The sequence below is a fragment of the Desmodus rotundus genome, chromosome 2, assembly GCF_022682495.2.
Source record: "Desmodus rotundus isolate HL8 chromosome 2, HLdesRot8A.1, whole genome shotgun sequence".
In the NCBI taxonomy this organism is placed as follows: domain Eukaryota; kingdom Metazoa; phylum Chordata; class Mammalia; order Chiroptera; family Phyllostomidae; genus Desmodus; species Desmodus rotundus.
Window position 1 is genome coordinate 59,906,337 of NC_071388.1, and position 18,381 is coordinate 59,924,717.

The following is an 18,381-nucleotide window of genomic DNA, read 5'->3' on the forward strand; positions in this document are numbered from 1 at the left end:
GCTAGGTAAATCTACTCCATTTAGGTGGTGGTATCATCATTCAATTACTTACAGCCCATTGTTCTAGTGTCCAGCCTACCCCCATCGTGTACGTAATGCTATCATGAAACAATCTACTAATAACTTGTTGAAATCTGTCCTTTTCTTCATTTGCCAATTTAGTAATACTTTTAAAAGCCAAGAAGTGATGTTAGTTGCAGTTACTTGTTCTTGATGAAACCATTCTAATTCTCATCTTTACTGCTTCCTTTTTTAAGTGTTCATGTAGTCCTTTAAAAAATGATCTCTTTTAGGACTTCTGTCAAGCTCTCTGATCTGTAATTCAATAAACCTACCTTTTTCCCTTTCTGAAAACTGGAGCAACATTTTCCATTCTACAGTCTCCTGGCACCTTTCCTATTTTCCGTGGTTTCCTGTTGATTACCCACAGTGGTTCAGTAATTACAGACATACGTTCTCTCTGTTCCCTAAGATGCAGTTCAGCCAGGCTAAGAGATTTGAAATCATCAGAGCAGCTAGGATTTCTCTCATGATCTCTCTTACTTCCTGGGTTTCAAATCTCTTTGACTAACGTTTAATCCCCTCTTTTACAGGCCCAGTGACTTGGCAGAGAATGAAGCTCATGGGATCCTTAGTAGTTGCCAAAGTTCACATAGAGTTCCGGGCCCTTGGAAGGACCTGTACCTAATTGTCAGATGCAGAGACCAAGTCTCATTTGGAGGCACCACTGATAGACACAATATGTTATATTCTTAGAGTTTTCTTACAATTGTGATGCTTCACTTCTGGGACCACCAGAAGCCCAAAGACATGAAAGTTCATTATTGCTCACTCATTATCACTCTGTCAGCATATTTATTTCACAATTATTAACTGAAGATTAAAAAGCCTGTTGCTGGAGTCCCTGTTCAGGATAGCAACATAGGAGGATCCTGGAATCGCCTTCTGCACAAACCAAGTCTACAGATACATATAGAACAATTTCTGCTGAAAGGAGCCCAAATGTAGATGAACAAAAATCCATACCAACAGGTAGGAGAAGTAGAGATAAAAATCTCACCGTAAACCCCACGCCCAGTGTGGTGATTCACAATCATGAGGGAGCTTCATTGAGCTTCTCCCAGAGGAACAAAGGGTTGAACCCCATATCTGGCACCCCAACATTTAAGACCCTCCCCTGATGGGCAAGCCCACAAAACATTGAGCTTTGAAAGCCAATAGGACTTTTGTCCACAAGACCCACAAGGCTATAGCAAACAGAAACTGTTCTTAAAAAGCTTATAGGAACTCACCTGGCTACTTACTAGGGCAGAGAGCAAAGAGCTGGAACTTGCCCAGTGTTTCTGTGAAAGAGGTCTATTTATGCTTATCTTAAAGCTTTGGCCTGAGTGGCAGGTATCTAATTTAACACACAACTAGGGGCCTGCTACAAGTTCTGCAAAGATGTAGGCCAGCAGGCATCATCTTGACACTTTTCCTCTGCCTCACTCCAGATCACTGATTTCTCCCAGGAAGGAGCTTATGTACTTACTGGTGCCCCAGTTTTTGTGGCTGCTGCCCAGGGGACACCCCTTTATCACCAGGCTCTGATGGCCAGCAGGGCTTATGTTTGCAGGTCCCACAAAATGTAACAAACAGATAAAGAGTTCTTAACCAGCTACATCCAAGAGCACAGAAGAGAGGCAGCTGACTGCAATGCCCAGTCTTTCTCTGAAAGAGGCCTATTAGCTTCTCTTCATAATTTCAGCTTGTAGAGCAGGCTTCTAACTAAATTATGTCTAAGGCCTAACTTTAATTCTCTCCAGAAATCTTGGAGAATGGATGATATGCTTGATCTCCCTCTGCCCCATCCTGGATCACTGGTGTCTGAGAAAAGAGCTTGTACGCACAACTGGTCCTCCAGCTCTTGTGGCTGCTGCCCAGAAGCCACATCCATCAAGAGCCTGGCTTTAGTGGCCAATGGGGCTTGTGTTCATGGGTATAACAGAATTGCAGCAAACAAAGAAACAGTTATTAGCTGGTTATCACCCCAGGGTTCAGTGCAGGGGGAGCAGACAGAAATGCCCATCTCCCAGTCTTCCTGAAAGAGCTGTATTTGTACACTTTAAAAGGTACTGCATAAGGGTCTGACTTCCAATCAGCCTGAATCTACATGCTGACTGAGATCCTCCTCTTTGGAAAACTGACAGGTCTTGACTCACCCCCAACTACTGGGAGTCACTAAGAATACAGTAGGCTACTAGAAAATTCAAAGGCGTGAGACACAACCAAAAGCTAGGACAAAATTGAACAATAAGGTTCATCTCCTACATGAGGTCACTCCTTTAAGACTGGGAGAAGTGGCTGGTTTACGCATAGAAATCAACACAGAGAGTCAAGGAAAAAAAAGTAGGAATACATTCCAAACAAAAGAACAAGAACAAATGTCAGAAGGAGCCTTTAGTGAGTCAGATATAAGTGATTTACCTAATAAAGAGTTTAAAATAACAGTCATGAAGTTGGTAACTGAGCTCAGGAGAAGAAAGGATAAACAAGGAGAACTCTCAAGAAAGAGACAGAAAATAAGAAAGTATCAAGTAGAAGTCACAGGGATGAAGAATACAATAAATGAAAAATACAGTAGAGGGGTTCCGCAGCAAACAAAAACAAAAAAATCAGTGAGCTCAAAGACAGGAAGTAGAACGCATCCACAGAGCAGGAAAAAAGAGAACAAAAAAGACTGAAGATAGCTTAGAAGACTCATTGGACAGCATCAAGCACATCAACATTTGCATTATAAGGACCCCAGAAGGAGAAGAGAGAATAGTGAGGAAAATGTATTTAAAGAAATAATGTCTGAAAAATTCCCTAAGCTGGAAAAGAAAACACACATCAGGTCCTGGAATCCCAGAGAGTTCCAAATGAGATGAACCTAAACCCACACCAAGACATATTGTAATTAAAATGTCAAAATGTAAAAACAAGGAGAGAATCTAGAAACAGCAAGAGAAAAACAACTTGTTGAGTAGAAGGGAACACCCTATCAGCAGATCTTTCAGCAGAAACTTTGCATGCCAGAAGGGGGTGGCGCAATATATTCAAAGTGCTGAAAGAAAAAGTGCTGATCAAGAATACTGTATTCAGCAAAGTTGTCCAGAATTGGGAGATAAAGTGTTTTCCAGACTGGCAAAAACTAAAAATATCCATCACCACTGGACTAGCCTTACAAGAAATGTTAAAGGGACTTGTTGAGGCTGAATCAAAAGAGACCTAATTACTAATAGAAAAACATGAAAGCATAAATTTCACTAGGAAAGGCAAATGTATACCAAGATTCAGAATAATCTAATTTTGTAAAGGTGGTGGGCTAATTACTTGTAAAGTTACTATGAAGGTTAAAAGACAAAAGAAGATGCAAATTGTAATATCGAACACATAAAATATTGGGGAGGGAATAAAAATACAGAACTTTAGAAAACATTTAAAGTTAAGTTTTAATAAACTTAAAATAGATTATTGTGATCATATTTTCTTGTACTCCTCATGCTAACCACAAAGCAAAAACCTATAGTAGATACACAAAAGAAAAGAAAGGAATCAGAGCATACCATGACAGAAATCATCATATCACAAATAGAACAAAAGAAGAAGAAGAAAAAAAAGGAATTACAGAACAGCCAGAAAACAATTAACAAAATTGCAATAAGAACACGTTTATCAATCATCATCTCAAATATAAATGGACCAAATTCTCCATCAATACAGAATGACTGCCCTGGCCACAGTGGCTCAGATGATTGAAGTGTTGTCCCACATGTTAAAGGTCACAGGTTCAATTCCCAGTCAGGGCACATGCCTGGCTTGTGGGTTCAGTCCTGGTCAGGGTGCATATGGGAGAAAACAAATTGATATCTCTCTCTCACATCGATGTTTCTCTTTCTCTCTCCCTCCCTCCCTCTTTCTCTAAAAATCAATAAACGTATCTTTGGGTGAGGATTAAAAACAGAGAGAATGTTTGAATGGATTAAAAAAACAAGACTTATCTATATACTGCCTACAAGAGACACACTTCAGATGTGAAGACACACACAGTGTAAAAGGGAGGGTGTGGAAAAAATATCACATGACATTGGAAACCAAAAGATAGTTGAGATAGCTAGCTATACTTGTATCAGAAAAACAGACTTTAAGACAAAGACTGTAAAAAGAGGCAAAGAAGTAATTCTATAATGATAATGGGGTCAATCCAACAAGAAGATATAATATTCGTAAATGTTTGTACACCAAACATAACAGCACCTAAATATATAAAGCAAATATTAATAACCTAAAGAGAAAAATATACAACAATACAATAAATAATAGGAACTTGCTATCTCACTTTCAGCAATGGGTAGGGCATCCAGACAGAAAAATCAGTGAGAAAACAACTGATACCACAGGAGTACAAATGTCATTTGGAGTATAGTATGAACACTTATACACCACAAATTAGGCAACCTAGAAGAAATGGATAAATTCCTAGAAACATACAACCCACCAAGACTGACCCATGAAAAAAACAGAAAAATATGAACAGACTGATTAGTAGTAAGGAGATAGAATCAGTAGTAAAAAGCCTTCCAACGAAGTCCAGGACCAGATATCTTTACGGGTAAATTCTACCAGACATTTAAAAAAGAACATCAATTTTTCTCAACTCTTTCCAAAACACAGAAGACAAGGGAACACTTCCAAACACATTTTATGAGGCTAACATCACCCAGGTACTAAAACAAGATGAGGAAACTACAAAAAAAGAAAATTATAGACTAATAATCTTGATGAACATAGATGAAAAAAATCTTCAACAAAATATTAGCAAACTGAATTCAATATTACATTATAACAATCATACACCATGATCATGTAAGATAATTCTAGGAATGCAAAGAATTCTTTAATATCTGCAAAATCATTGTGATACACCACATTAACCAAATGAAGGATAAAAAATGTATGATCATCTAAGTATATGTAGACAAGGCATTTGAGAAAATTTAACATCCATTATGACAAAAACTCTCAACAAAGAGGGTACAGAGGGAAATGCCTAATAAAGGCCATACGTGGAAAGCTTTTCCTCTAAGATCAGAAACAAGACAAGGATGCCCACTTTTGCCACTTTTATTCACAATAGTATTAGAAGTCCTGAGAGCAATGAGGCGGTGGGGGGAGGGGCAGATGGCGGTGGGGGTATTGGGACAACTGTACTTGAACAACAATTAAAAAGAAAAAAAAGAAGTCCTGGTCAGAGCAATTAGGCAAGAAAAGAAATCAAAGGCATCCAGATGGGAAGGAAGAAGTAAAACTGTCACTATTTGTGATGACATATTGTATATAGAAAACCTGAAGATTCACCAAAAACAGTTAGAACCAATAAGTTTAGTAAAGTAACAGGATACAAAATCAATGTACAAAAAATCAGTTGCATTTCTATACACTAATAGCAAACTTTCAGAATGAGAAATTAAGAAAACAATTCCATTTACAATTGCATCAAAAAGAATAAAACATCTAGGAATAAACAACCAAGGAGATAAAACATTAAAGAAAGAAATGGAAGAAGACACAGATAAATGGAAAGACATTACATGCTGGAAGAATTATTGTCAAAATATCCATACTAGCCAAGAAATTTACAGATTCAATACAATCCTTATCAAATATAAATGGTATTTTTCACAGAAATAAGGCAAATAATCCTAATATTCATATGGAACCACAGAAGACACTGGAATAGCTCAAGTAATCTTGAGAAGGAAAAACAAATCTATAGGCATCCACTTTCTGACTTCAAACTATATTACAAAGCTATAGTAATTAAAATAGACACATAGATAAATGGAATGGAATGGAGAGCCCAGAAATAAACCCACACATATATGGTCAGTTAATTTATAAAAAGGCAGCCAAGAATATAGGATGCTGAGGATGATTTCTTCAATAAATAGTTTAGAACAATTGGACAGCTACATGCAAAAGATAAAACTTGACAACTATCTCATATCATATAGAAAAATCAGTTCAAAATGGACTCAAGACTTGAATGTAAGAACCAAATCCATAAAACTAGAAGAAAACATAGACAGTAGATTTTGGTGATGACTTTTTGACTCCAATACCAAAAGCAAGAAAAGCAAAAATAAACATGTGGGCTATGTAAAATTAAAACAATCTCTGCACATCAAAGGAACCATCAATAAAATGAAAAGAAATCCTATTGAAAGAACAAGAAATTTGCAAATTATATTGCAGATAAGAAACTATTTGCAAACATAATATGATAAGGGGTTAATATCCAAAATATTTAAGAACTCATACAACTCAACAGCCAAAGAACAATCTGCTTAAACAGTAAGCAGAGGATCTGAGTAGAAATTTTTCTAAAGAAGACACACAGAATGATAACAGGTACATAAAAAGTTGCTCAGCATTACTTATTATCAGGAAAATGCAAATCAAAACCACACTGAGATACGACCTCACACCTGTTCAAATGGCTATCATCAAAAGACAAGAAATAGCAGGTGCTAGTGAGGATGAGGAGAAAACGGCACCCTTACACACTGTTGGTGGGAATGTAAACTGGTATAGTCACCATGGAAAACAGTATGGACAGTCCTCAAAAAATTAAAAATAGGCTACCATAACTAGCAATTCCATTTCTGGTGATTTACCTGAAGGAAATAAAAATACTAACTTGAAAAAATATCTACAATACCATGTTCATTACAATAGTATTTGAAATGCCTAAGACATTAGAAACAACCTAAGTGTTCATTAGTGGATAAATAAACAAAGTGAGGTACATATGTACGATGAAATAGTACTCGGCCATAAATAAAAGGAGATCTTGCCATTTCTTACAACGCGCATAGGCTTCGAGGGCATTATGCTACATGCAATAAATCAAACAGAAAAGACAAATATATAAGCTCACTTGTTTGTGGAATATGAAAACAACGACAAAAATTGAACTCATAGAGACAGAAAGCAGATTGGTGGTTGCCGGAGGTGGGTGTGGGGGTGAGGACAGGTGGGGGGAGGGTTGGGTAAAATGGGTTAAGGTGGCAAAAGGTACAAACGTCCGGTTAGAAAATAAATAAATCCTAGAGATGTCATGTATAGCATGCTGACTACAGTTAATGGTGTTGTATTGTATATCTGAAAATTGCTATGAGAGTAGATGTTAAAAGTTATCACAAGAAAATTAAGTTGCAGCTGTATGTGGTGACTGATGTTAACTAGACATTGTGGAGATCACTTTCCAATATACTCGTACAGTAAATCGTTACGTCATACACCTGAAACTTACAGTCTCGCATGTCAGTTACAGCTTAATTAAAAAAAGAAAGGCCTGGTGACAGTTTCTCAATGCAAAAGACCTGGATGGTTTTTGTTTGCTTGGTTGTTTGTTTTTGTTTTTAATTCTCCTTCATTTAAATAATGATGTTATAACGGTTTATAATGATTAGATAGCTCACTCCACAATCAGCTAATATTAAAAGAAATGTAAAATTACAACCTAATTAAAATGAGAAATCTAAATCTTTGTATGATATATTGGGATATAAAAGTGAGAAAAAGTATCTAGTTTCCATGTTTAAACAAGAACAACCAGCAAGTCCCTGAGGTTGTTTTTCCATTCACATTGCGGACATCAGAACCTGAAATAAGTTTCCATAAAGACATTTAATAAAAGGTGTCGAAGAGGGCTTTTTCTGCAGCAATTCCTGGATGACCCCAAGTACAGCAGTGATGAGGATCTGCCCTCCAAACTGGAAGCCTTCAAGAAGAAATACATGGAGTTTGACCTGAATGAAAATGGAGATATCGATATCACGTCTCTGAAGCGAATGCTTGAGAAACCTGGGGTACCCAAGACCCAGCTGGAACTAAAGAAATTAATCAAGGAGGTTTCCAGTGGCTCTGGGGAGACTTTCAACTACTCCGACTCTCTCAGGATGATGTTGGGCAAGAGATCTGCCATCCTGAAAATGATCCTGATGTACAAGGAGAAAGCAAGGGAGCAGGAGAAAACAAAGGGTCCTCCAGCCAAGAAAGCTATCTCTGAGTTGCCCTGATTTGTTGTGGGATTGAAGGTGCTTCATATAACCCCAACACAAAAAAGAAGACAAGATTGTGAGCCAAAGTCAAACCAAAATAAATTCTCCTCCTTCTGCAAAAAAAAAAAAAAAAAAAAGTGTCTAAGATACAAGCATCGTGTTAACACAACTCCTTCTATTTCCCAATTCTAGCACATATCTTTTCCAAATAGTGGCCCCATAAGAATGTGGGAGTTGAATTTACATTCTACATAAAGAATGTGAGTTAAATCTTGGGCCCTGAAGACCATTATAATTGTTTCATGCGCAGCAAGGATTCAGGGACAAAGAAAAGGGCTTAGAATTAAACATGTATTTTGGGGACCCTAACGCCAGCAAATGAAAATACATTACAATAGCAACAATATTTTAACTTTCATTGGCATTCGAAGGGCAAAATAAAGAGCAAGTTTCTTTTTCTGCCAGTGTTCTTTAAAAAATGGGTGAGAAACAAAAATTCTAGGCCTATAGAAAATCAAAATATTAGCTTCATCACTATTGGATGTTGGTAAGAGTGGATCTGCTGAGCCCCAGAATTAGGGACTTAATTCTTAACTTTTCTGGCTGAGTTCAGGTGAGACTACAGAAGAGTCACAGCCACCAGCAACCCCAAAACTGCTGGCCTCCCCACACAGATGCATGTTCCTCTAGCTTCGAGGCAGACTCAGAATGTGAATCTTCGCGCTCACTCTCAAAAGGAAGGGGAAGAGAGGAGCTAGCTAAACCTGCCTGGTGTTTTATCCCAAATTCATCAGTTGGGTAAATTCACTCGACCTGGGGGTTTCCATGTAAGGGCCAAGCAAGAGACTCATCTTGGAGAAATCCCTCCTTATGAAAGCTGCAGAACTAGAGAATTTCTACTCAAGAGTATTTTAGTACATTTTGGATTAACCGTTAAGACATTGAGAAGTGGTAATGGTGTCTCACAACCTCTTGAAACTCATTACATCTCTATAGGAATCTGTAATCCAACACAGCCCTCCACCCCATCCCCCAGTACCAGACAGGCTGTTTAGATAATGAGAAGTAATCCTTGATGGTTCTCAGGCTGCAACCCTTTCATTTATGCTATCTCAACAGTCTCTGTCTCTGTCTCTCTCATCCTCTCTCATATCATCTATTCATCCATCTACGGGAGAAGAGGTGCGGGGAAGGAATTTGGAGTGAGGAACCTCAGACAGGACCTGCCTTAGCCCCAGCAACACTGACATAAATGGTAAATCTCTTGTCCCTTTAATTGGTTGTCAGCGATGTCATTTTTTGGTGGGAAATGAGGAAGAGTTTCTAAAAACAAATGCACAAGTCATAAGTATGGTACTCAATTTTTATAAAGAAATCTCATCTGTAACAATAAAGTAGCAAAATTAATTTTAATAAAGGTATAAAATAAAACAAATAAAAATAAAAAAACTTTGACTAGCACTTGATACATTACAGTTTGGATCTATTATAAATGGTACTGATGTGAAATTTTGTTCAGTATCTTTCAGTAAACGTATGTATCTACTATGCTGGGTCTATGTCTAGGGGGGTATTCCTGGGTCACAGTTAATAGTTGTTTGGCTTTTGAAGTTGCTAGCCATTGTCCAAAGCGTTTACCAATTTATACCCCCACCACGGTATATGACTTCCTTTCCAGTTGTTTTACCTCCTCACCAGCTGTGGCAGGCGCCCAAGGATGTCCTCATCCTAAGCCCTGGAACCTTCGAGTATGTTATCTTTCATGGCGAAAGGGACTTTGCAGATTCATACTGGAGATCCACTATTAATTCATTTCCTCTCTGGGGGTCTTCTCAGTTTTCCACTGGTGAACCCTGAACAAGCCTCCATATTTTATTTTGTGTGAAGATGATCAGAAAAGATTATTTGAACCCCTGAGGAGGGAAAACATTAGAGGGACTTCTGTTCCAGATGGCAGAAATCATGCTGAAGTTTCTCTGGTGTGTACAGAACAAACCATGTGGTTTAAGACTAAAAAAACAAAGCAAAGCCTCAAAATAGCAGAGGTTTATTTTTAAAACCATTGTATCTGACATAATTAGCAGTGAGAAAAATTCATAAACGATCAGTGTCTCTTACACTAGCCATATTTCTGACTTTCCACAGTTATCTAAGGTATGTGTCAGGAACCTCATGTGAGCAAGTCAGACGTGCCTGTTAAGGCAGAACAATTTTAAGACGTTATATTTTTACCTGGAGTGGAAGGCTAATACAGTGTAATATGTCACGACACAGAACCGAGGGGTGTCGAATATAATCATATGTGAAACTTTACTTCAGTGAGAGTGTTTCGCTCACCAGAGATCTTTGTTTAGTTAGCCAGGTCATAAATTCAGGGTTTTAAAAAATAACAGTATAGAAGGGATTTCAACATGTTATGTGAGTTTACAATTTCCTCATAATTGTGCCGTCATTAAAGTTGACACTCTTCTTTAAGGAGGTTGATATTTCTGATTTTATATTTTCCCTTTTTACCAATTGGCTCTTCTCTGTGCCGATGTTCTGCCTTTTATTTTCATAGTCTTCTCTAATATATTTCATCTCACTAATTCCTCCTCATATCCTCTTCTGAAATTCATGGCTCTTTCTTCTCTCTCTTTCTCTCTCAAGAATACATAGAAAGTAGATGGATAAATGATGATAGAGAGAGAGATGTCCGGTGCCCATGGTGAACGAACCAGCTGTGGAGGGGAGAGGATTTGGGGGCCAATGGAGGTAAGCACTGCCAGTCGTGACTGTCCCTTAAGCAGCACAGCTTTCCTCAGAAAGCTCTGTGTCTGCAGAAGGTACTGTTTGGACACATTCCTTACTTACCTTCATCTCAATCTCTTTTCCTGTGTTGTTCCTTAATTTGCTGGTGCTTTCCCCCCAACTCCCTTCTCTTTTCACTCTACACTTTCCCTGGGTAACCTCACCGCCTCAGCAGCAGCACTTGCTCTATCTCCAGCCCAAGTGACTTAAATGAATCCCGGACTCCAGATCGTACATGGCTGTAAACCCCACATATGCCAGAAGAAACCCTTAGTTTACATCTCCACGAAGCAAACTGCCCTTCTTCCTGTGTATCTTCTGTCAGGACTATGAGATGCATGTAAATATCTGTGCTCTTTGTATGTAATGTTGTAAATGGTAAAAATTTACGTATTAGATTTTCCCCACCATGACCAAACTTACCTTACTTTAACATAAACCCAATTAGTTCATAAGAATATTTCTTAAATAAGAAATATATAAAGAGGTGTATAGAGAAAAGCAAGTTTTCCCGTCATTTGTGATCTGCACACTCCAGCTCTTTCTCGTGTTAAACACTCTTCCCAATCCCAGCTGCATCCTAACAGAGACATCCATCAAATAAATATATGTGCATGCGTGTTTTTTTAAAAATGTATATCCTCCAGTGCATACTGTTCTCTTTCTGATGTTTTTTTACTAACTATATAACTTGAACATTTACTACAAAAATAAACTCAGAAATGCTTATAGTTAGAATATACACACGGAAAACTACTTATAGTTTTCTGATTTGAGTTCTTAAAACTTAACTCTATTTTAATCCCGTTAAAATGTATCCTTACAAAGAGTTTTAAACTATTGGTGATTAGAAATTTTTATATACAGTTTTCTTGTTAAAGTAATATATTTTTTACTAAAGATATTTTTGCTCTACCCTCACCTGCTATCTAGACGCCATGCATTTTTATAATTTTAACTCTTTTGGTATGTAGCACTCCATTTCTGAACAATATGCTCATCTGTAAAAATAAACTTTATCTTTTTTATCAATTTCAGATACCATCTTTGATATTGTTTTTGTTAAACAAAAATGGTTCAGCTTTCTTACACAGTCCCTCTCTGAGTAATTCTCCTACTTAACCTTCCACTGTAATTATATTAGAATCTGGTTAAGTTGAAACTAAATTTTGCATTATTATTTCTTTGGAATTCTCTGCTGTGCCAAGTGATGGTCTATGATTATCATTTATTTATTTTTTCCTAAATGTTTTGTCATTTGCTTTGTTTCCTATGTATCTGCTGCTCAGTGTATTATTTCCTGCGTATCCAAATGCAGGGCTGGCTTGCCTGGGAGCACTGTCTGCCCGCCCCTCACCGACTCTGCTGACCTGCTCTAATCGTTCCTATTTGCTCTGTAGGCTACTGCAGCGTGGCGGTCGTTCTGGAATTTTCTCTATTCTTTCCTTCACAGGGTTTCCTGTTTTCTGTATCTCACATCTTCCTTCTCTTGGTATAGCAAACTCTAAAGCTTTTTTTAAAATACCGCGTGGGACGTAAACATTTTGAGTGTTTTCAAATACATGTTCAACTCCCACATTGGAAGGACAGATTGGTGGGATGGAAATTCTAAAATGAAAACCATCTTCACTGAGAATGTTAGTGGCATCGCTCTATATTTTCCACTCCCCCACATTGTACTTTTGCTGCTGAAAAGTAATGCTATTTGATTTTTCATTCATCTGTTCAATGAGCATTTTTCTCTTTCTGAAACTCTTATGGATCTTTCCTTTTTTATATCCTAGGGTTCAAAAATTTCCTTGTGATGTGGTATGGTGCTGTTTATACATTTTACCATGCGTGAGAGAAACCCTTTCAGTCTGGAGAAGTTTGTCGTTTAGTTCTGGGAACTGTCTTACAATGTTTCTATAAGGATTCTTTTCTATTTCGTTTTCTCTATTGTCTCACTTTGGAACTTCTATTATTTAAGATGTTTAGCTTTCTATACTGATCCCCTAACTTTAAAATTTTTTCCACCTGTTCTTTTGTTCTAGTTTTCTGAGAGATTTCCACAAGTTTATCTTCCAAAATTCCTGTTGAAATTTTATTTTAGTTATTTTATGTTTAATTATTCTAAAGTCCTTACTTAGTTCCTTTTAAATAGCCTTTTATTATTGCTTTGTGATTACAATGTATTCTCTATTTTTTGAGGACATTAGTGATGTATTTTTGGAAGTTTTCTTGTGCTCTTAGCATGTACTCTATTTTCTCTGGGCATCATTTCCTGTGATTTTTGGCTGGTTCGTATATTAGAGACTTTTTTCTAATACCTGGCAATGCTCAACTCCCAACTCTTATTTAGAAGGAGGCTCTAAGGAGCAAGTGAAATTGCTGTGCATAAGCAGTTTGTTGACTGGTAGACTTTACTATAGGATAATAAGGCAGCAAGGTGGTTTTCTTATTACAGGAGGTACGGCGGTATTTTTCTCTTGAGCTGTTCAGTTGTCACGGTGAAGAATCTTGTAATCCTTCCTCTGCCTTGGCGTTTTAAGGGAAGGTGTAAGGTCTGTAGCTGGAACTGCTCTGAAATAGGCTCCCTCTCCCTACCAGTGTGTAGCTTTAGCCCAGGTATTCACTGTGCCTTTGGCTTTCAAGTCCTGAGGCTTTATGGGGTCCCAGAGGGCAATTAGGCTCAATTCACATTTGCAATCCCCTCAGGTGCTGCCCACATATTAGCTCTCCCCACTTCACTTCATCAGGTACCGGTTTCCATCTATTTGTTATTTATTTTTGTTTCTCAATGATCATGGACATTTCTTGTCTGCTGCCATCTCCCCGTTTTTCTCACCTTTTCGTATCCTTTACTGCCAACTTAATGAGTAGGAAAGGACAACAAATGTATGTTGTGAATATACAATGTTTAATTGAAATCTGCATGGATAGGGAAGCAAAGGGTACTAGGCTGCCGGGTAACAGGGTAGGAACCTCTAGTGGAACGGTGAGCAATGGGCTGCCTGCTGGCCAGATCTGGCCCACAGACTGTTTTCTACGCCTCATGAGCTAAGCCTGGTTTTTACACTTTTAAAGGATTGTAAAGCCAAAAAAAAAAAAAAAACCCTACAAAAAACAAAAACAAAGAAGACTACGTGATAGAGAATGCATGTGGCTAACAAAGTGTAAATTAATAATCTGGCTCCTGACAGAAAAATCTTGCTGACTCTCCTCTAGTGCTCTGGTTCTCCGCCCGGGAGCTTTAGAAAGATACCTAGGACCAGTCACACTCTGGACCATTAGTGAAAATCTCAGGGGTGAGGCTCAGGAATGGGGTGACCCAATGTGCAGCCCAATTAGTATGAAAAGTCCACCTACCAAAAACCAGCCTCATCTACCACACCATAACACCGCCACCACCGGCAGCAACCATTTCAAATACTGGGAATTTCCGGAGACATCTAACTACTTGATAAATTTCTCTGCCTGATCGTTCCTGTTTATTTTTGGCAATATTACATCTGCAAGTAAAATTGTTCCTACAAGTCTTATTATAAAAGCAGTAGTGCTCTGTGTCCCTCTTCCCGTTCCACAGGCACAATCTCTATAAATTTTTAGTGATTCTCTTCACATTTTTAAATGATATTTTTACATTGCTTCCTCAGGATTGTTCATTTAGACATTTTCTATTAACTTCTTACCACGGACAAAGAGAAGTTTCCCATCCCCTACACTATCCTTGTTAACTTAATCGTGTTGTGAGAACAACTTACGTTTTCCTAAATGTGTTCATGAGTATGTAAATACTATTCATAGCTGAGCGATGTTTTAGCCTGTGACTATGTTCCTGCACAATTTTATATACTTCCCAAAGTTAGTAATTATCTTGCCTTTTACCTCTTTCCTTCATTTTCCATATATATGTTGTTTTTTAAAAATATTTTATTATTTATTTTCAGAGTAGAGGATAAGGAAGGAGAAAGAGAAGGAGAGAAACATCAGTGTGAGAGAGAAACATCAGCTGGTTGCCTCTTGCACACACCCCGACCAGGACCAAACCTGCAACCCAGGCATGTGCCCAGACCGGGAATTGAACTGGTGTCATTTCACTTTGCAAGATGACACCTATCAGCTGAGCCATCCTGGTCAGGGTACATATTGTCATTTTAATACCAAACTGCTGCCTATTGTGGAGATTTCTCAGTACAGGCATCATGTATTCTATTGATCCCATCTTTGTGAGACAGTACATAGCTGTCATCCTGAGCTCTCTCCTTACCTTCCTCTGGGATTTCCTCTGCCTCTGCATTGTGTTGGGCCTCCTGGTTTCTGTTCCTGGAGCACACATCTTCTTTCTTGGTTTCTTTTTGGAATGTGTCCTTCGGTGACTTTTTTGAGAAAGAATGCATGGAAAATCGCAAATGCTCGAGATGGTGTATGTCTGAAAATGTCTTGTTCACTTGCCCATTATTGATAGTTTGCTTGCAAATAGAATTCCAGGTTGAAATTTATTTCCCTTTACCTTTCGATTGCATCATTCCATTGTCATCCAGCTTCCAGTCTGGCTTTTGAGCCATTATTCAAATTTCTTATTTTGTGGTATGGTAGATTATATTTTCAAAAGTGGCTGCCAAATATCTTTCATCTAACATGCTCTTTGATAGTGTGACCTTTTCACCCTCCCATTGCCATGGATGTGCCTTTCCCTTAAACTGGGATGGCTAGAGAGTTGCTTATAATTAATGAAATGTGGTAGAAGTGATATTGTGGGAACTTTGAAGCAAGGTTAGAAAAAGCAATGCTGCTTCCACCTTGTTTATGGGGACACTCGTTTGTGGAACCCCAGTTGCAGTGTAAGAGTCTGACCACCCTACCCCTCTCTGGGTGGCTCAGTTGGCCAGGGCATCCTCCTGATATGCCAAGGTTGTGGGTTCTATTCCTGGCCAGGGCACATATAAGAATCAACTAACAAATCTATAAACAAGTGGAACAACAGATTGATCTCTCTCTCTCTCTCTCAAAATCAATAAAGAAAAAAATTTAAAGAGTCTCACTACCCTAGACACCATTATCTAAGGAAACCCAGAGCAAATGGAGAAGCCACAGGGAAAGCTTCTGTCAACAGCCCCAGCTGAGATTCCTGCTGACAGTCAGCATCAAATGCTAAATATGTGAGTGAGCGAGACTTCAGATGATTCCAATCCCTTGTCTGAGTTATCTCTAACTGTTGAGTCTTCCCAGCTGAAGTTGCAGATGTTATGACAAAAACAAGACATTTCTACTGTGCCCTGGCCAATTTTATGACCTACAAAATCAAAGAGCATAATAAAATTGTTTTTTTAAGCCAGTAAGTTTGGGGAGATTTGTTGCATGACACTAATAATTGGAAGAGTATATGAATTTTACATTTTTTTATCTGGAAGCTTTTAGGGTTTCTATTTGTTTTCAGCATCCTGAAAGTTTATGATGGCCATTTTACTCACTATACTGGGTATATTATCAATCTGAAAAAAATTCATATCTTTCATTTCTTGGAAATTTTCTCCAATTGCGTCAGCAATGATACTTTTCTCTCTATTTTCTCCTTCTCAGGAGCTTTTACTATTTAGATATCAGACCTCTGGGGCTAATCCTAACTTTCTCATTTCTTACTTTTTTCTTTTATTTTTCAAGCTTTTAATCTTTCTATTCTAATTTCTGGGATATTTCCTAGACTTTGTTTTCTCAATACTTACCATAGTTTTAATTTCCAAGACGTTTCTTTTTCAGGCATCCTATTCTTTTTTAAAAAGTAGGTAACCATTTTTTGTTTGCTTGATTTCTTTTTCGTCTACTCGAATAATCTGTTGCCTTTCATCTGCTTGTTTGGTCTTATTCTGTGATGTCGGACTTCATCCTGAGTGTTCCTCATGGTACAGGGTGCAGCTCTGAAACAGAAGGAGTGCTTGACTGTGGGCTACTGTTCAATATCCTGGGTGGGTCGTTTCACTGGGGAAACTCAGGGTCATTATTTTTATCTGTAGCGTTGGGGATGGAAGAAGAGGCTGAGCAGATTCTAAGAGAGTGGGTATCCAACTTTCTGTTTTAGTGAAAAAGTCTGCCTGTCAGTATTTTAGGCATCAAGTGAGAGGAAGGTTAAGTGATGTTTCCAGTAGCCACTTTTAACTTTCATCTATGCAGGCTGTCTCTTCTGGGAATAAACCTCTAGCCTCTAGGGGGAGAGGACAATTGTTTAACTACATCTAATGGACCTGGTGTCTAACTTAATCACCCAGTTTTTGCCCTATCTTTCCCACATAGAGGTACCTGCTATCCTCAATTCCTATGCTTTTAAGGGTTTTCAATATGGATTTTATTTCCTTGCTTTCCCTACCTGCCTTAAAATTTAGCTTTTAGAATTAAGTTTTGCTTCTGCTAAGTCAGTCCGCACTTACTCATCTTTCTTATGAGGGGGGACCCAAAAAACCAGAATTATCTTCTGTTGGCTTCCCCAGCTACATGAGTGTACTAGGAGCCCATCTGTATCAGTGTACTAGCTGGCATTGTTGTGAGAGGCTGTGTTCGGCTTCAGTGAAATTTTTTTTTTTTTTTAAGACTCTCAATGTGTTTGTCCATTTCATGATGGGTGATTTACGAGCACACCTGCCCACACTGCTCTGACTGCTCAGCAGTTTTTGACCGGAAACAGCATGACTCCATGCCCCACCCTCCCTATTCACCTGATCTCACCCTGAGTGACTTTTTCTGTTTCCCCAGATGAAAAAAGTCCTCAGAGGGAAATGTTTTGCTGATGTGGAAGAGGTGAAAAAAAATAGCAGAAATGCTAAAGGGCATCAAAACTGAAGAGTTCAAAAGCAGTTTTGAACAGTGGAAAAAACATCTTGGTAGGTGTATTATATATATGGAGAGTACTCTGAGGGTGACTGAAGTTTAAACATGTAAGAATAAACACACAATTTTTATAAATAAATTCTGGGATTTTTTGTGTCTCCCCTCGTACAGCTTCTGAATTATTTATTTATTTATTTATTTATTTATTTATTTATTTATTTGGTGCACCGTTCCAGGAAGTACTGCAATACCAGGCTGATGTCCAGAGTGGGTGGAGCAAGCTCCTATTCCATCTCCCAGCTCCAAAAATCCATTTAATATAATGTCCTCGGATAGAGGACATATCAGATATTAAACTGATAAGAACAGACACTACACTTGATCTTAGCCACAAGGCCAAGAAGCAATGAATTATTATTTTTTTTTAATGAGAGGGGAAAGGAGAGGAAAAGAAAAGGAGAGAAACATCGATGTAAGAAAGAAACATTGATCGGTTGCCTCTCACACATGCCCCGGCCAGGGACTGAACCTGAAACCTAGGCATGTGCCCTGACCTGGAATTGAACTGGTGACCTTTCACTTTGCGAGATGACACCCAACCAACTTAGCCACACCAGTCAATACCAGCTTCTGAAATTTTGAGACTGTGATTTTCTTTCCTTTTCCCGTTGTCCTTGGGTAATATGCTTTTTTAAACAGCTCT

At 38.2% G+C, this 18,381-nt stretch overlaps 1 protein-coding gene and 1 non-coding gene across 2 annotated transcripts; one reads left to right on the forward strand and one right to left on the reverse strand.

Moving 5' to 3' along the window:
* The first annotated feature begins 7,823 nt into the window (after positions 1–7,823).
* LOC112310061 (allograft inflammatory factor 1-like) lies at positions 7,824–8,105 on the forward strand. The gene has a single exon (XM_053919386.2). The coding sequence runs from the start codon at positions 7,824–7,826 to the stop codon at positions 8,103–8,105; it is 282 nt and encodes a 93-aa protein (XP_053775361.2).
* A 9,790-nt stretch (positions 8,106–17,895) lies between these two features.
* On the reverse strand, positions 17,896–18,086 carry LOC112310121 (U2 spliceosomal RNA). The gene has a single exon (XR_002975352.2). It is a non-coding gene; the product is annotated as a U2 spliceosomal RNA (small nuclear RNA).
* Positions 18,087–18,381: the final 295 nt, after the last annotated feature.